This window comes from Falco biarmicus, chromosome 8, assembly GCF_023638135.1.
Source record: "Falco biarmicus isolate bFalBia1 chromosome 8, bFalBia1.pri, whole genome shotgun sequence".
NCBI lineage: Eukaryota > Metazoa > Chordata > Aves > Falconiformes > Falconidae > Falco > Falco biarmicus.
The window spans coordinates 6,402,218-6,421,826 of record NC_079295.1 but is presented as its reverse complement, the minus strand read 5'-3'; the positions used below and the strand labels follow the sequence as shown (position 1 = coordinate 6,421,826).

The 19,609-nt window shown below is 42.0% G+C and overlaps 1 protein-coding gene across 3 annotated transcripts in view; it reads left to right on the top strand.

The window, feature by feature from the left end:
• DIP2A (disco interacting protein 2 homolog A) overlaps positions 1-19,609 on the top strand; it is a 122,039-nt gene that overhangs the window by 83,271 nt on the left and 19,159 nt on the right. For 2 of the 3 annotated variants that reach the window (XM_056350544.1, XM_056350545.1), the window contains exons 15-25: positions 283-376; positions 828-947; positions 2,371-2,485; positions 3,605-3,744; positions 12,936-13,072; positions 14,471-14,551; positions 14,747-14,874; positions 16,578-16,692; positions 17,848-18,049; positions 18,630-18,739; positions 18,878-18,958. In XM_056350544.1, coding sequence (XP_056206519.1) covers positions 283-376; positions 828-947; positions 2,371-2,485; positions 3,605-3,744; positions 12,936-13,072; positions 14,471-14,551; positions 14,747-14,874; positions 16,578-16,692; positions 17,848-18,049; positions 18,630-18,739; positions 18,878-18,958 — 1,323 coding nt within the window. Of the gene's footprint in view, positions 1-282; positions 377-827; positions 948-2,370; positions 2,486-3,604; positions 3,745-12,935; positions 13,073-14,470; positions 14,552-14,746; positions 14,875-16,577; positions 16,693-17,609; positions 17,698-17,847; positions 18,050-18,629; positions 18,740-18,877; positions 18,959-19,609 lie in introns of those variants that run through there. The other variant, XR_008823747.1, reaches the window with a different exon arrangement.

Genomic DNA, 19,609 nt, shown 5'->3' with positions numbered 1-19,609 from the left:
TGCTTCTCTCAGGGGTAGAGTGCTGGTTTCGGAATGAGGTTATAAACTCTGTTTATGTTTCAGTATTTATTTTTTTCAGAATAAAGTGTTACTTTTTCAATAACAGACTGCACAGACATAGCTTATGTTTTTACTAAGTCACATAGTTTTCACTAACAATTACATGTAAGAGTTACATTGTAGCTGTAATGAATTTTTTGGTGGTTTTTTTTTAAAGTGTTGGTACATGTTGTGTGTTCTTTGAACCACCTGAAAGTTTATTTTTAAATATTTTTCTGATAGAGTGTTATGAACAGGATGCATGTCATCAGTATTCCCTATGCATTAATGAAGGTTAATCCACTTTCCTGGATACAGAAAGTCTGCTCATACAAAGGTAACCTTAAAGGATTTTTACTTAACCCATCTCTTTTTAGATGATTTAAAAAAAAATAAAAATAATTAGTTTGTGTAAAACGTCTGCTCTAAGCTGAGGCCACTGCTGTTTATCCAGATAACTTTCTCTGCCACATCTTTAGCAACTGGGGACTCCATTTCAGTGTTACTTGTACTGATAGATTCATTGATGAGTGACATTGATGGCTTCTTCTGATAGACTTTTAAAGAAACTGTGTTTCTTATCTCAGTATTTGAATTTATACCAAACATTTAAATTCTATAATCAAGTCCATCTGGAGACGTTGAGTATACACGTCATATTAGTTACATATTTGGCAGTTGTATTTGTTTCATAAATTTACGTAAATACACAAAAATATTTATATACATTTATAATTGGACTTTGTTTTGTTCTGCACACACACCATAATTATTTTTTTTACTTTCAGCCCGTGTAGCAGTAGTGAAGTCCCGTGATATGCACTGGTCACTTTTGGCTCAGAGGGATCAGAGAGATGTCAGTCTGAGCTCTTTACGAATGTTAATAGTGGCAGATGGAGCTAATCCATGTGAGTATGGATGCATTTTCTGAGTGTCGGTCCAAGGTGAGCTGAAGCACGCTGTAAATCACAGATCTTTGGATCTGGACTGTAGGACCTCAGCAGCACTGGCTATAGTTCATCCTCAGCAAAACAGACAGCAGCAATATTTCTTTGCCAAGGACACTGGAGCAAAACTTCCATAGAAATTGTTCTGAAGGATCTGTTCTTCATAGAAGGAATAGTAGGCAATGTGATTTGAAAGAGGCTTTTAAAAATTTCAAGTAAATTGTAATGCCAGTTTCAAAGTAGTTGCTCATGTATTGCATGTAGACATAAAATCTTTGAGTTGCAGTGTGTCTGATTCTGTACGTGACCCTAGGGCTTGTCTCAGTCACGTGCAAGGACATAAAAATGGGAGCAATCACAGCCTTAACTCAAAACCATGACAACTATTAACTAGAATATGCGGTAGGTTCTTGCCTTTTTCTGTCAGTTGTATGGTGGTGGTTTACAGTAATTTGAGAAAGCAGCTGGGAGGGTTGGGGTTTTTTTTGGGGTTTTTTGGGGTTTTTTTTGCAAGAGGCAAGAATATACCTACCTTAGTTGCTTAGTTTTGCTGTTCTCATACACCAGAAAATCAATAGTATTTCAGGTTCCTTGGAGTTGCGTGATGAGAGGTCAGCAAGGTGCTGGCAGAAGGTGAAAGCTTGAAATAGTCTTGCTATGATTGTATTTGCTGTAAGCATTGTTTCAGAGCTGATGCTTGCAAAGTTAGGCAGTTCATTCTGTAATGAGATGCTGTTTGTAAGCTAGTGATGCTGCTGCTTTTTCATTGCTGTTTGCTTTTCTTAGCTGTGTAAATTCATGGTTTTTTCAACTTCATACTTCCGTCAGTGCTGTACTCTTACATGAATTGACATGAAATGATACGTAGGATGTCATATAATCAGTGAAGTTTGCTGGTTCGTGTTATATGCTGCTGTGCCACAACTGTGCAATACAAAGCTGTAGGTGATGAGGTAGCCTCTTGCATTTTGGGCTGAGTGCTAAAGGCCAGTTAGAGTTCTGAACTGAAGATATGTCAGAAGTATTTGATGTTAATTTCTAAACGCTTTGGTTCTGTGACCTCTGTGAGAAACACTCCTATAGGAGCTATATAGGAAACTGACAGATACAGTTACCCTTAGTGACAAAATACTGTGATTGCTGAAGGACTGTCCATAAAGTTAAGTGTTACAGAGCGCTCCCAGAGAAAGAGAGTATGCAGTTGTTTTTTCTCCAAATTGTAACACATAGTAATAGGCTGGAATGTCTTTTAGACAGTTTGAAAGTATATTGGTTTTATGCGCAGGTACAACCATATTTGTGTAGCTGAGCTAAGTGTAGACTTGGAAATCCTACGGCTCAAGCTTTGGTGAAATGTTTCTAGTTGTGCGATTGTTCTTTTTAGGGTCAATATCTTCATGTGATGCATTCCTGAATGTATTTCAGTCCAGAGGCTTGAGGCCAGAAGTAATCTGCCCCTGTGCTAGTTCTTCTGAGGCACTAACTGTTGCTATTCGCAGGTAATTCTCTTTTCTGAGAAGTGAACTGCATTTCTTGACTATTGAAACGTATCTGACTATTGAAACGTTAAAATGTTAGTCAGAAAAGACCATTTTCTGCATAAAGGAGCCCAAAGACCCAGACAGAGGAAGTCTGAGGCTTGCAGGTATCTCCCTCACCGAAGGATGGATGGGTTTTGTTTGGTTTTGCTTTAAAAAGTTTAATATTTCCTAAAAGTAGTCAGTCATAAGAGTTTTGGGTTTGGGCTGGGTTGGTTTTTTTTTACTGCTTGGGAAAAAGAGGTCTCATCCTCACTGATGTTGCTGGAAGACCTTTATAAAATACCCCCAAAATCAAGACTGTTACTTATTTGGGAGGAAGATGATGATGCTGAATCTTCAATTGCTTATATACAATGTCTTGTAAACAGGGGGCTAAAGAAAGAAAAAAATATTTGTAACTGGTCTGAAAAATACCATTGAATTTCTGGAGATAGCAAGGGGTGCTCTGAAAAAAAGGAAATACTTTGATTATTAGTAGACATATGGATCGAATATGCTGGAATTTTTTATGGTGGTTTTTGATCAAAATGTGCTTTTTCAGAAAAACAATTTAAGAAAACTTGAAACAAAAAAGTTTGAGATTTTGGAAAGTACTTTCTCTGATGGGAGGACTGACATTTCCTAGTTTTAAAGAGTTGTGCTTACCTATTTTTTACAGCAGCACCTGGAATCTTTTGCTCTGTTCCTTCCTGAAAGTTGAACAGTTACACAAAATGGAGTTGTTGGTCCTCAGTCAATTCTGCTTAGAGTAAGAGGTGTCAAGCCCTTCAAACACTTGGTAATTTTTCCTGGTGTTTTGAAAAATCAGCCTTCAAATGCTTATTCTTGACACTTCTTTGTCCATAATAGAACTAAACCTTCTCTGTAACATTTTAGAGTGCAAGGAAGCTATGTGATGTTTTGTGATAGCTCTTTTTTCATCTAGTTAAAATATATTACCAGTCTTGAACTCTGTTTAAAACAAGAAACCGTTATTTCTCTTAACCTTAACAAGCCTGAGAGACTCACATGCTATTTTTGATGGCCATATTGCCATTGATTTGTGGATTCATACCTGATTTGACTTTCTGTTTTCAGACCTCCAGAACTGGGTGGGCCTCCTCCAGGAAAAGCAGTGCTGTCTATGAATTGTCTGAGTTTCGGCGTGATAAGAGTGGATACAGAAGAGAAGCTGTCAGTGTTAACTGTGCAGGATGTTGGTCAGATTATGCCTGGAGGTAAGAAAGCATTTCATGTAGGTTTAAGCATACTCCACGAGAGTTATCTACTATTTTATACTTGTGCTGGTGAAATAAATAAAAATGTCAAATTGTAAGTGCCGTTAAGGTAGTATGACTTACGTTTTGATGCATTACTTAAACACGTGACGATTAAGTACTGTCTCAACTGGATTATTCAATGTTTTCAGTAGAGGTTAATCCACAATAAATTTGAATGACCACACGTTTTGGTATGGGCGGACGCTATTGGCTGGCCTGCAGAGTTGTTTTCTTTTTCACTGGTTAGCATTAGTGCTGACATACAGCTGTGTAATGACAAATACAGCAGAACAAAACAAAACGTGAAGTGTAGTAAGAAATACTGTCTTTGATCCAGAAGTGACAGTCCACGCGTTAGGATGAAATAGAATGGAATTTAAGGTTTTGTTGGAAGGGACCTGCAATGATCTCTCTAGTCCGACTGCCTGACCAATTCAGGGCTGACCAAAAGTTAAAGCACGTTATTAAGGGCATTGTCCAAATGTCTCTTAAACACCAGCAGGCTTGGGGCATTGACCAGCTCTCTAGGAAGCCTGTTCCAGTGAGTGACCACCCTCTTGGCAAAGAAATGCTTCCTAATGTCCAGTCTAAACCTCTCCTAGCACAGCTTTGAACCATTCCCGCCTGTCCTATCGCTGGATGCCAGGGAGATCAGCACCTCCCTCTCCGTGTCCCCTCCTCAGGAAGCTGTAGAGAGCAATGAGGTCGCCCCTCAGCCTCCTTTTCTCCAAACAGGACAAACCCAGAGTCCTCAGCAAGGAAGACATCCCCTTGGTAGAAGAGCTGAAGTTAAGGAATACTTAAGGAAACTGCACATGCACAAGTCCATGGGCCCTGGTGGGATTCACCTGTGAGTGCTGAGGGAGCTGTTTGATGTCACTGCGAGGCCACTGTGTGCAACACTGGGCTTCCTAAAGGGGGTAGATATGGGTATTGTTCCCCAGCCCATTAAGTGGCCTGAAGCAAAGAGACTTTGTCTCTTTCCTGTTCTCTTTTGAGGCAGGGCTGCTGAGTCATGCCCTACTTGGAGAGGAGAGCACTCTGAAGAAGATTAATAAAGTTAGGGTGCCAAACTAGACCTAGGGCTCTGGACATTGACTGGGATCTGTGTCCTGAAAGACCACTTAGGGCCATCTACTCCAGAAGTGAAGATTGCAGCACTTAGGTTGGTAGTGTAACGTTCCCTGGCACTGTCTGTCAGAGGTAGCTTTGCTAGCCTCAGGCCCTGTCCTGACCTGGGTTAGGTGTGCTTGGAGAGGATGAGAGACAGATTGTCTGGAATTCTCCTTACCCCTTCAGGTTTACTATGTAATGAACAAAGAACCTGATTTGTTCTGGCCATGCCCTTGGCACCTGTGGCTTTGCTGTTCTTGGTCCCAGTAAGAATAGGAGAGGAGGGTTCCCAAGCCCTCCTCTCTGTAGAGCGTATACTCAGGGTGAGGGTGGGGAGCCATCTTGTGCTATTTCAGCAACCAGCTCTTCTCCATACATCAAGGCCCTCGATACGAGTAAGGAGGCAGACACCTTTCCAGTCTGGTGATAACAATTTCAGCCGTCACGTAGCAAGTGGTACTGATCTTGTTCATTTTCCTCATTGCTCCCAGAACCACTTTGCAACCAATAAGGCTGGTGGATCAGTTATTCTTGCTGAACTTCAATTCACATTCAGATCTTACTCCTGCTACTAATAACAACTTAAGTAGAAGCTCTGCACTTCATACCAAAATAAAGGGGAAGGAGCTGTTCCTGGGGGGATTCATGTCCAACATACTTATTTAACTGCAGAGAACTGAACATCTCTATTGTGACCTTCTAGGTAGACAGGATACTAAAAATGTTCTGGGAGCAAGGACTTTGTGACCAGCCAGTGAGTTTTAGTACATTCCTAGACGTGTTCATAGAACTGTATGTATCCTGCAGATCCTGCTGGAGTTTAGTGTGCCAGGCACCCTCAGGCAGGTGGTATCTGGGTAGGTCTGTGAAAAATCCTTGTGTCCTCTTTGCTGTGGCAATTAATTAGATCACCATCTCTCTTTTCTGCTCTTGATCTTTGAGCATACTATAGCATTGTGGATCTGAGACAAGATAGATGGGCTGGGTAATTTACAGCAAAATAACTTCAACTTAATGCTCTAGGAAGTAAGTTTGTTAAGGGCAGGCCAATGTGAATACAGCCATTGAGGGTAATGACTGCTTTGTTGTGTGGCCTCAGTGTGAAAACATGAGTGCAGGGAAAAAAATTAAAAAAAGATGAGTGTGGTTTAATGGCTTCTGAATTGCTTCACCTGAGTGTTCAAATTCAGATGGTTACAGTTGTCTGCAGAGACCCAGGTCAGCTGTGACTGGCCTCTGTGTCTCAACAGAATGGTCATTTTTCCACTTCAGTGAGATTACAGGTGGCATGGTCTACCACTGCTGCCTGGTTCGGCTGTTCACACTACTGATGACCCCTTTAAACCCCACTGAAATTTGGCTGTGCTCCCAGTCTTCTACACAGAGCCTGGGTTAGTCACAGGAACAAGAGGGAATAAGTTTGCATGCCCTTCAGGTAGTCATGGATCCTTTGGTGAACTGGCTAAGGTTGAACTTGGTGGTGGTCTGGTTTTTGAGAGTTTAAAAAAGTGGTATTTGATGCAGGATCAATTAAAATCTTCCTTTGGATCAATTTATCACATGGAGATCCTCCTGGCTTCGCTGTAGGCTTGCTGTCTGGGCAGTGTGCTTGACTACACTAAGGCGCAAAGCAGCCTACAGTTGTGTTGCACCTTAAGCTACGCTTCGTGTTCAGCCATTACAGCTGTAAGTCCCCTTGGGTAATCTTCCGTAGTGCATTTGCTCAGTGGCAGGTTCAAGTGTACCTTATGATGTTGGAAGAATTACCTGTTTGTTTGTGGGTAAGTAATTTCACCTTCCTCTTCACAGTCATTAATGAAAAACATGTCCCTGTCCTTGTTAAATGCTTAATTGGGTAGTGAGAGGGATCTTTGTCAAAACTCCTCTTCCTTTGTCAAATGCCTGAGCATTGTCTGGCAAATCTAACAGACCCTTCTGGTTTAGGATGCCATTGACAGACAGTTGACAAGACTACCATGACTTTCTATACATTAGTAAGAAACATCAAGTTACTCGTCAGATTTTGTGAGGGGAGAACAGTCCACTGTGTGTCCATTTAGTCCCTTGAAGTGATATGACTTGTAATTGATGGCTATTGCTATTTTAAAATACAGTAGCAACTGGCAAAACTACTTGTAGGTTAAGCAGAAGTTGAGCAACTTCATTCATTAACTCTTTCAAAACTGCGTTCAGCATTGCGCTATCCCTATATGGGGCAGATTAGCTTCAGTCTGACCTAATAATAAAAGTTCCAGGTCTGAAGGTATGTTTTTAGCAGAAATTTGTCTGTACGTTCCTTAGGTCAGAACATGCAGTTTTTTCTAGACAAGAATCCAATGACTTTGTTCCCTGTGACTGTTTCCTAAAAAAAGAAAAAAAAATCGAAAATTTAAAATTGTTAAAAGCTTCCAGAGTAGGAAGAAAGTAAAATCACTAGCAGATATTTATAGATGTGTGTCAAATGAAAAGAAATTAAGGAAATTAATGACTTATTTTCAAGTGAGTCCTGCATGTACATTCTAACAGTGGATATACTTTTGCCTTACCTTGTAAGATTTGTGCTTTTTCCTGTGTAGTATTCATGGAGGATGTGCTTTGTCCATTCTCACGTGATGTTTGGCATACAGGAGAGAACATACCACCATTTCCTTTCTTGTTAGTTGCCCTCTTGAATTATTCTGCTGACAGATGAGTCTTGCTCTTTATCTGGTTTTGGGTTTGTAGGTTGGGTTTTTTGGGGGTTTTTTTTGTTCCCTTAGATTGCTGTGCTTTCACCAAAGGCCTAATTTGAGTCATGTGCCATCCCTGAAGGCTTTGTTCCATCTTCTGATCCCCACTGAAAACATTCAAGGTCTTGAAAGGGGCTACATGCCCAGTCTTTCAAAAGTCTTAGGACACAGAAGCTCACATTTCTGAATTTCGTTTGTAGTCTCCTAGCCAAGAACTAGTAAATCATGCTGAGGCTTGTTCAGTCAAGCCAAGTGGTTTTGATCTCATAACCCTGGAAGATCCTGGTGTATTTCAGTCAGGAACCAGCTGGTTAAAAGGTCCACTTTTGCCCTCCTTTTCTTCAGATCCTGCTATTTGTTCTAAGACACTGAGCCCACCGGCTTAGGGGATCTTATTCAACAGACCCCTCAGCACCAGGATCACGTCTTACATCACTGCTGTTTAACCCACAGGCCACTCTTGATGCCACATTCACTTCAGTTGCCTCGGCTGTTCACTTTCGTTATCTATCGTGAATGCCAATCACAAGAGCCACCAGGGAAGTGCAAGCACCCGCGAAGAAATCTTCCCATCCCATCAAAGATAGCATGGGAATTCTTGAAAGTGAACCTTGTATGCATTCCCCTGGAATCTTCTCCACAGCTGATGGAGGGATGATGTTTTGCCTCACCTGTTGACCACCTTGGGCTATTCTGCATGGTTTTTCTCTGGGAAAAGCAGTATTTGGCTCATAACAGTCTTCAGTTCGTTTTTTCAAATTGGGCTGATAAAGATGGTAGGGAGAGTACCAAACCTCTCTTCTTCTGCCTGTTTTGTGCCTCCAACTGTCACATCAACTGGGATGTGATATGTCATCTGTCATCTTAGAAGCTTATTGTACCTTGTGTTTGGACCTGGACATGGATACTTGGGATATTCAAGTTAAGTTTGCCTCCCTGCTGCTTCCTGACCAAGCATTTCTATTTTTACTGGGATCCTTCTCACATTCTTTCCTTGACAGGAGAGTAACCCACTCTAATCCAGAAGACCTGTGTCCCTGTAGCTCCTAATCATGCAAAGCCTGGTTCATAGGACTGCTGCAGCAGCTACTTTTTTATACTCCAGCAGAAAACCTTGGGTTGGTGCCAGATCTTGGACTTCTGCAAGATGAACATGCATATACAGTTTCAAGTTCCGGATTGTGACTGTATTCCGTACTTTTCCCAGAAGTTCAAGGAGGATGGTCGGAATTTCTCAAATGTCAGAATGCTTACTTTGTCTCCAGCCTGTGGATGTCTGGGATGTTACTGTTTCTTCTGTCCGCGTCTCAGCAAACATTAACCTACGTTCTGGTAGTTGTTAAAATACATCTTCACTGCAGAGGAATCTGGTTGCTTTATCTTGGTGCCTGATTCGTGAAAGGAGTTGTTACAGAACAACTATGTGAAGCTTTCATTATTTTTCCTTAGGTTGTGAATGCGGGATAGCAGTGCCTCATTCCTGCTCAGTCCTTAGGATTTATCATAGTAATCAGTTCTGCATGTTCCACTTGGCTTCAGTCTGTCACATGATGGCACAACAGAATGCAACACTGCAGAACTTCTCCTGGAGATCTGTGGCAGTGTGCACACTTGCATTGAGATGCTTGCTTCCAATTTAATTGTTGTGCTTTGCATGCTTGTGTGACCACCTCTAGAGTCTAAATTCTTGTGCATCCTTATCTAGGAAGTTGACCTGCTTTATGCCTATTGCCCTTCTCAGAGGAGCAGGGAAAGGTTCAGGTCCCTGCGCTGGACATCCCCATGTGCTGCTTTCTTCAAAGATTAGGTTTCTCTGGAAACCCTGCAGATACCTTCCAGAGTGGTGGTAGAGGCATTACATCCTGGCCTGTTAGTGCTTTTCCTAAGGCTTTATCCTCCAGAGCAGAAGTTCTAACTAAAGACTGTAGTGCAAGGAGGGCCCTCTTGTTTTTTTTCTCATGGACTCAGGGCTTTTAGGAAGACTTGCTTGCTACAAGAAGATCCTGGAGTTCCACTGCTGGCACACAGTAACAGTCCAAATGGATATCAGTTGCATAAGGATCCACTGTGAAACTGAGAAAGTGGAACAAGAGAGCACTTCCTAACACTCATCAGGCGCTTTTTGGTAGTAGCCACCTGCTGTGCAGGCCTCGGACATTCTTCTTACATCATGTTGTGCTGGTCTTGAAACATCAAAGCTGAATCCAGTCTTTGGTAGGGCATCAGTGCAGGCATTTGTTTGCACAGTACGGTTCTCATCCTCTGCCAGAAGTCTCATGGCAGGGCTTAACCGCTGAGCGTCATCATCTATAAGAATGTACATGTGGACTCATTTGAAGAAAGAAAACTTTCTTATCAGTAATCGGTGTTCTTCGTGATGTGTAGTCCACATGTACATTCCCGTCCCATCTGCTTTTCCCTTCTCTCTAATTCTTTTTCAGATGCAATGCTGTTGAGAGAGACTGAAATGGTGGTAGATGCACTCTCTTGTATGTCACATGAAGCAGGAAAAGAAGGAGAAGCGAGAGTACAGGCTCTACAGATACTGCAAAAGGAAAACCTTGCAGTATCACATGGCAGGGCAGAACTCTGCCTGCTGTTAGAATGTACGTGTAGACTACCTGTATCATACATTGGTTACTGGTAAGTATTTTTTCTTACTTGATCAGGGTGATAGGATTGTCCTTGGGTTTCATGGATGGAGCATCATTTTGGGACTGTAGGCTAATCTGTTGGGTTTTCCATGTTTGTGAATGAGTTGAGGACTGCAGCATTTGTGTATGCCTGCAAATTGGTGTGCTTTCTCTAGTTATTAACACTTATCTCTGCATCATTGCTTAAAAGTTTTGCGATTAACTCAAGTTATTTCCTGTGGTAATAAACTATTTATTCTGTTTCGATTTACCATTACATTTTAAATGGCCTTTTCTTCCAGTTTTTCCTCCTGAATTGCAAAATGTATTTTTTTTTTTCATGACTAATTGATATAGTTCATACAGTATAATTTAACTTCAGCCTTCTAGTTGATACGTATGATTTTCAGCAACTGAAACTCTTCTAGTTCCGACTTGGACCTGTGTCATGGTGTAACCCCGGCCAGCAACTAAGCTCCAGACAGCTGCTCACTCCCTGTCCTCGCACCCAGAGGGATGGGGAGGAAAATCGGAAAGGAGTGTAAAACTTGAGGGTTTTACTTGAGGGTTAAAAGAACAATTTACTAATTAAAACAGAATAAAAATGAAAGAACAATATTAACAATAATGACGATCAAAGTTATAGTGAAAGGGTAAGGGGAAAGGATAAAATGCAAAGGGAAAGGGAGAAAGAAAAACAAGTGATGCACAATACAGCTGCTCGCCACTGCTGACTGATGCCCAGCCAGTTCCCGAGCAGCGATCAGCCAGCCGTGGTGCTTGGCTGCTGGCCAGGGTTAAACCGCAACGGTCCTTTTCCAACTGCCTTGTCAGTGCCCCCTTCTTTAGGGAGTGATCCAGCTGCGTGGCTCCCCGACCTGCCAACTCTAAACTATTAGCCCCATTATCCCAGCAAAAAAGCAACCAGGTAGTAAATGTGTTCACCTGGTTGATGGACATAATCTTTCCACATGTGCCGGGGTTAAACCACAACAACCTGTACCAGAATTTGAGTGTCATCTCCTTATTTGGTCACCAAAGGTTATCATTGCATGATTCCAAACATTTTATTCATTAACGCTAGTTGTTCTGATAGATATTTTTTATAAAACCAAGGTAATTTACAGGTTGATCTATTGGTAGGGTGAATTATTGTCTCTCCTGTTCAGACCTAAGTTGCTGAGAACTGAATACTTCTCTGAGATTTGAAAATGCGCCTATGAACCTGTTCTGCCAGCAGAATTCTTGGTCCGTGCTTGCAGTGGCGCTGGCTTTATCATGTGTTAGTAGTATTAAAGGAATTTGTGATTCCTCTTCCTGCTAGTTGGACAGTGGTAAAACTAAGGGCTACCTGTATATCATTTAAGATTGGCTAAATTAGAAAACAGTGATACAGTCTTTCATAATGGCTGTTGTAAGCTTCGTCTGGGCTTCCGGTCTGACTTATGTTCCATGGCCAGAACATTCCAAAGGAGCTGATGAAAATAAACCAACTTCCTGATACCTCAGGTGTCTCTTGGCTGTTTTCTTGTCTTTAATATAGTGTGCATTGACCACAAAGTACTCTAATCTGTGTTGGAAGCAGATGCAGTGGGAAAGGGCAGAACATGTATGGCACAGTCTGCATTATTTTTCAAAGGCTGTGTTTATTTTATATTGACCCAGGTAGCCATTTTGGTTTCCTTGCTAATCTTGAGTCTTAAGTGCTAAGCTAAACTTCTTGCTTCATCATGTCTTCTGCCTCCATATCCTTTTTCCTTTCCCTTTCAGCCTAGGAAAGGACAAATCCAGACTACTTAAACAAGGGCTCTGCTTAGCCAGAGAAACCGCTCAGAAAACAGTGGCTTCAAAAGTAAATATAGCCGGTGGCCAGAGCAAAGTTCAGTGTAATAGCTGGTTTGCAAGTCTGTATATCCTTGATTAAAAATAAGATAAAGTGTAGGAAGACTTAAGAGATTTCAGAAGAAAACTGATGAAGGGTAATAGCAGTAGGACCTTCATGAAATGTAGTCCTTTAAATGAGCTGAAGGTCATCATCAGACTGGGGATAGTGAAGAGAGAATGTGCAGTGACAGGAGTAAGTTCAGTAAGGGATAACTCTGACCTAAGTTGTCTGTGTTCTCCAAATAATAGTTGGCAGACTGTCCTGCTTTAAAAGAAGATGGGACATAGTGCAGAAAAATCATTGACCTGACAGTGAGAGAGTAAAATAGCTTTGTTTTCTCTCCATTTCTAATGTGTTTCTCATGTAACTTAAGGGGTGATGCTATGAATACCGAAGTGTGCAATAAATAAAAGGAATGGTAGGTCTGTAAATGCTATCTTCTTGTTTTTCCTCTTTATTTTCATACGTGCTTGTACTTGATCAAGCCATCTGCCTTCGTGTTGAGAAGCAGTTGGTATGGTTTTGGATTCAGTGCAGCTGATATGTAGGCTGTAAAGCACTGTAAGGAAAAAATAATTGCATTTGCAAACTTCCATCTTTCCTCTTGGAGAACACGTTACACAGGCTGTCAAAAAGATGGACGGAGCTCTCTTGCATGCTGTGTTTCTGCTGTAACTGGTAGATAATTGATCCCAAAACCTTCATCTGCCTGTCAGTGGCGAAGCAACTTCTGTGTCAGCTGCTGCTGCATACCAATGCTGTGATTCTGTGTTCTTCCTCTCCCTTTAGCAAATGTGTGTGTTGTGAAGGTGGATGGGACTCCATATCTGTGTAAAGCCGATGAGGTTGGAGAAATATGTGTGAATTCAGGTGCAACTGGCATGGCATATTTCGGCCTTGTTGGAATCACCAAGAATGTGTTTGAGGTTTGTATTTCTCTTTTCATTGTTAAATTTCTAGTGTTTCTTCTTGCAAATAAACTTATTTGTTCCTTAAACCTCCAATTTTATTAGAAAAAGCCCTGCCAAATACACTTTGCTTCATTCTCTATCAGAATGTGAAATTCTGTCTCTTAAAACCAAAAATCCAAAGTACCATCAGCACTCAACTAGCTGCTTGCATACTCTGCAATCCAGTGTTGTGCCTGTGTTAGCATTGTAATTCATCTTGGTTCTGCATTAACACAGCAGTTTTATGTAGAGTTGACCTGAAGACATTTCAAGTTTATTGGTGCGCAGCTTGAGATGTAGAGTTCCAAGTAGGTCTGATACTTGCGAGCTTCTTCCAAATACAACTAAAATGTATTTGTGAAGATGCAGTAACTTAGTTCTAAAAGTTTCCTCTGTGTATTGCAAACAGTATGTGCTTTTCAAAATGAACTTTATTGGTGATCTGCTGTAATGCTTAGAACACTAGTTTGCTGTGGGATGTATGACATTATGTTCCTAGGTATATGGAAGAAGAGACAGTAAGGATGATACAGCATTAACAGTCATAAGCCTTGTAGTTTGTCACAGTAGAGCAAAAGTGATCTTTCTGCCCAGATTTTTCCTCACAGTGGCGCCCCAATTTCATGTTTTCCATTTCTGGCAAGAAAGGAGCGAAAGTCCTTTGGGAATCACACACACAGTAGTGTTACACTGGGCAGCAGTGTGAAGACTTGGCTGAAGTATGGAGTTCTACCTGAGAGATGAAAGAAATGCTGACCATAGTCTTCTCTTTCAAAGAAAAGCTCTTTTCTCTCGGCTTGCCAAGCCTCAACACTTCAAACACGTTAGCTTTCAGCACGGTCCTTAGCTAGTGAGAGAGCAGTGAGAAACCTGCTGTAATGGAAGAGGTGGGGGGTGAGGGGAAGGCAAGGAAACCACCTGGGCAGGTGGGAGGAACTTGCTGATGAGCTTAATGCTTTCGCTCTCTTTCTCCATTGAAGGCGGTGGTCCCATAATTGCAACAACTTGACTTCGAGTCTAAGTTTCTGATAGGTGTTGTTTGTGCAATGGAAGCAAGGTGCCTGCATACAGATCTCATGGGGGATGTTAGTAGTAACAACAGAGTATGTGCTATAAGAGTCCATACTGGAACACCTGTTTTAAAAAGCAGCGTGAACTCTTGTTATGAAGGCTAAGCAGCTGAGAAAAGGAAGAAAGCAAGCTACCAGAGTTAAGAACTGGTGTGTTCTTCATTATTCAAAAACTGTTGTACATAATTCACGTGATACTCACTGTTGTATCAGTTAATTTTTCAACTGAGTGTAGAGCTGCAGAAAGCATTTTAACTTCACTTTTCTTATCAGTACTGTGAGTGTCTGAATATTTGTTTTTCAGGCCATTCCAGTGACGGCAGCCGGCGTTCCTGTTTCAGACCAGCCCTTTACAAGAACAGGATTGCTTGGCTTTGTGGGTCCTGTAAGTGTGAATGAACCGTCCGGGGCTCGGTTTTGTCCTGACCCCAAATCTAAGTGGTGCCCCTGAATTCAGCAGAACTTTGTGTCAGGGCAGTGACCTCATACAGATCTTGAGAATATTGTTGGTTTTAGTCAGGCGTGTATCGCCAGGAGTCCGGAGCTACCCCCCTCTATTTATAATCTGTCTTCTTTACAGGACTATTTAGTGTTTGTGGTGGGAAAATTGGATGGCCTAATGACAGTGAGTGGCCGCAGGCACAATGCGGATGATGTGGTAGCCACCGCGCTGGCAGTCGAACCCATGAAGTTTGTCTATCGGGGAAGGTGAGTATGTTAAAAATGTCACCGCTACTGATGAGACTTTTTTACTCCTTTTTTCACCTGGAAATGATCGACAAGTAACACAGTGTACACAGAAGCTCTGCATGTGAATTGTTACACGTGTATTTTGTAGGAAGGGTGGCACTAGGCTGTGATATGCCAGGTGAGAACTTGGCTGTCCCTGTGAACTTGGCAGACACCCTCTGCATACATAATCGGTTCACATTCCCTTTCACGTGGTATAAACACAGATCTTGGAGTGTCAGTTTAAACCTTTCAGAGCTGCTCTGAAGACAGTCACATGACGCTTGTATGCCACATGTAAAACACAACTCCCCTTTGTCCACCTGAGCCTTTCATGCAGGGTGGCCAAGGGAAGAACTTTGCAGCACGTTTTGAAGAACAGACGAGGAGTGTTGAGGCTGCTGAAAGACTTTCAAAGACAGTATTTGTTGTATGGCCAACCTTACTGCTCCTCGCTGGTCAATGGCTCAACGTCCAGATGGACATCAGTGATGAGTGGTGTCCCTCAGGGGCCCGTACTGGGACCTGTACTGTTTAGTATCTTCACCAATGACACAGTAGGATCGAGTGCACCCTCAGCAGATTTACAGATGACACCAAGCTGAGTGGTGTGGGTGACACACCTGAGGGACAGCATGCCGTCCAGAGGGACTTCAGCTCCAGAAGTGGGCCCATGTGAACCTTATGAGGTTCAGCAAGGCAAAGTGCAGGGTCCTGCAGCTGGGTCAGGGCAGCAATGGAACACCTCTCCTGTGAAGAAAGGCTGAGGGAGCTGGGGGTGTTCAGCCTGGAGAAGGCTCTGAGGGGACCTTCTAGAGGCCTTTCAACACCTAAAGGGGCATTATAAAAAAGATGGGGGCAGACTTTTTAATAGGGCCCGTTGCAATAGGACAAGGTGTAATGGTTTTAAACTAAAAGAGGGTAAATTCATAAAGAAGAATTTTTTTACCGTGAGTGTGGTGAAAAATTGGCACCGGTTGCCCAGAAAAGTGGTAGACGCCCCATCCCTGGAAACATTCAAGGCCAGGCTGGATGGAGCTCGGAGCAACCTGATCTAGTTGAAGATGTCCCTGCTCACTGCAGGGGGGTTAGACTAGGTGACCTTTAAAGGTCCCTTCTGACCCCAGCCATTCTGTGATTCTATGAAGGTCAAGCTTTTCTCATTTTTGCATCACTTGTGCAATTCATGTATCATAAAAATAACAGCACATACCTGGTTGAGACATTATTAACATTTTACCTTAGAAGATGCAAGCCTAAAACTAATTTAAGTCACAAGTGAGAGTAAGTATTTTTCAGTGCGAGCACTACAGACGTGCTGGTCAGTAATTTGGCATAGTGGTTGTCTTTCAGAGGGGACTTCATATGTAGGTGCAATGAGTTTAGCGTGCATGATGGCTACATGAGCAAGGTTTGCACAGCCCCTGCACGTATGGAACCTGCCTGTGTTAAACACATGCTACATTGGTGACTGCAAATTTGACACCCAACAGAAAGAAGTTACAATAATGAACCTATTTTGTTATAAATTTGTCTGTGATTTTGCGATGATCTGGCATGAATAATGCTTGTGTTTGTTGAAACGGTACCACTAAAGGTTGCGGTCCTTTCCACATTATAATAAGCCATGCTATGTTCATCATATGTTGCATCCTATCATTCTTCTGTCCTTTGCGTTTTAGGATAGCAGTGTTTTCTGTGACCGTTTTGCATGATGATCGAATAGTGCTTGTGGCAGAGCAGCGCCCTGATGCATCAGAGGAGGATAGTTTTCAGTGGATGAGCAGGGTTCTACAGGTAGTCAGTCTGTCCTTTCTCTCTTTTCAGGTGAATAAGGCTGATGTATGAAATGAGAATATTAGAGCATATTTTTTTTTCCATAAGAAAAACCTATCAGCGTTACTACATAAAGTTGTAATAAGCTGACTTCAGAATGTATTTCAGGGTCAGTAGTTAACAGAATTTTGTAAAAAGTAGGATTTCCTTTCATAATGTTTTTTAACTTCATACTACTAGTTCTAAGGATGATAGTTTTTGGTTTAATTCTGCACATCTCTGCTGATTTCATACTGGCTGGGAGAGTTAAGTCTGAAAATGTTTAAGGGTATTCTTAGTGCCAAGTATCTAAAACAGACCCTGAAATCTTTTTATATCACTAACATCCCTATTCTAGATCTCCAACAGTAAGGTTAAAAACTCTACCTTGATTACTTTATTGCTGTTCTGGGGGAGGGGGCAGGAGGGAGGGGAAATCTGGCAGATTTGCATTTGAGGATTTTGGAATTAATTGAGCAGTTCTAAAGAAGGTAAAGAGTGAGAGCAATTATGGAAGAAGACTGGTGAAGGGACAACTGAAGGGAAAGCTAGAGAGAACAGCTTAAGGAAAGATTCCTCTTGACAGTAAAGCAGTTGTGCAATAATGGTTGCTATCTACTTTCAGCTTTATAATCTTTTTAGAGGGAATATCAGGTAATAGAAAGGCTGTTTTTCATGGGAGAAAACACATATTTCTCTTTTTAGAAGTGTCATAGCTAAAATAGACACTTAAGTTTTAGACAGCAAGATGTTTCCCTCTATTTTTGTGGTTTTATGTTCTACTGCGCTTCTGTGATTGTGCCATACGTGCTAAATTTGCTGTGGTATAATTTTGGCTTTTTAAAATCTCTGCACTTTTTGCCCACTTTTAAGAGACTTTCCTAATCCCTGATGTGCAGGTGGCATCCCCTTGATAAGAGTGCACAAGCAAAGTCCTGGGTCTGCTCCTGCTCCCATTGAAGTCATGGCACAGCTTCTATGAGTTCAGTGAGTGCAGAATTGGACCCTTTATTTGCAAATTGTAGTGCAAGTAAAAATTTTAATGTTACTAAATGACTGAATTCAAATTCTTGCTCTAGCTACATCCCAGTTGATAATGTGGAATGTTTTTGGGTTTTTTTCTTTCTTTCTGTCAAGGCAATTGATAGCATTCACCAAGTGGGCGTCTACTGTCTCGCCTTGGTGCCAGCCAACACTTTGCCAAAGGCTCCACTTGGAGGAATTCATATTTCGGAAACCAAGCAGCGCTTTCTAGAAGGTGCTCTGCACCCTTGTAATGTCTTGATGTGTCCACATACTTGTGTTACTAACCTGCCTAAGCCACGACAGAAACAACCAGGTGAGTAAACCGGAGCGCGTTCCTTAGCTCTGCGCGTCTGTCTCCAAGGGTGTGCGTGGAATATGATCCAGGGGCAGTGTGGCAGCTCAGGGCTGTGCATGTTGGGTGGCTTTAAGCTGCCTAACTTGGCAGAGCTAGTGGTGATGTCAGAGCAGCCCAGAGCCCAGGGAGGGCGTTGTCTTATGCCTCAAATCCCAGGTAAACGCAAGGGCGTACAGCATGTACCCATTTCATGCTTCTGTAGCTGTGTTGTCAATTGTTCCTGTACTGACCACCTTGCAAAGGCCAGTAACTCACTCTAAATATAAAACAATAACACTGAAGTCCAGGCAGACCTCAATCTGCTGAATCAGTGTAGACTGATTTTTAATGTGCTCTGCTGATAATGGGCGGATTTTTAGTGTACCATACTAGCCTCTTCTCTCTTTTTCTGTGCAGTGTGATCCTTGGTTTTAGCTTTTCATCTTTTCAGATCTGTGTTACATACGGCATTTATAGTAATGTGCAGGCTGAATTCTAGATTATTACATGTTCCTTATATTACTTTTCCTCATTTTGCACTGTGTTTTTCAAAATGCAGATGTTGGTCCTGCTTCAATGATAGTAGGAAACCTTGTTGCTGGAAAGAGAATTGCACAAGCCTCAGGGAGAGATGTTACCCAGTTGGAGGATAACGACCAGGCAAGAAAGGTAACACTGATGTCCTGGTATTGGTAAATATTTGAATTGGCTAATTCAAAATGAGAGAAAACCACTTATGGTATTCTGCTGAAACTAAGCATGCTGCATTTTGAGTGAATCTGAGTGTCTCCTTTTTTTCTGTTTCAGTTCCTGTATTTAGCGGATGTTCTCCAGTGGCGAGCCCAGACAACTCCAGATCATCCCCTCTTCCTTCTGTTGAATTCCAAGGTGAGATGCACTTTAGGTCATACTTGGAGATTGAGATCAGCAAAACATCGTTTGGATTCTAAGAAAATTCCAGCTAGAAGTCTTTTCCTAAAATGCTTCAGGTTACTTTGATGAAGCAGACAAAAATTGCTCATTAACAAGCAGCAGAACTTTTCCACATCTGGAATTTCAGTATGTATTCTGCCTAGCTTAAAACATTGCAGTAGTTGCATTTCCTGCTGGAACACAACTTTTGTCATATTAATGGAAGCCACTACTCTGTCTTTGTCCCTGAGCACAAGTGTAACTGGAAGTTCGAGCTGCAGGACCTTTCAATTGGAAGATCTCGAGCCTAAGTAGAGAACCCTTGGGACACCTTTGGAGCCATATGGTTCAGGAGCACTGCCCACCCTTCAGGAAACACTGATACCTTGTCCTTGGCCAGGCTCTGCCCCCAAAAAGGATAGCACTTAGGCACTCCAACATGAACAAGCAAACGCCTCAGTTTCAGAGCACAGGCTCTACATACTTACAGGCTCTATATTCTTGATTATTCAAGGGCTGTCTGAGCCTTTATGACATACAACAAGGCAACAGTCACGTTTCTCAGTAAATGCATCATTTTTGCTCATAAGCCGTTCTGCATGTGACTTTCAGTAGTTTTGGAGCATT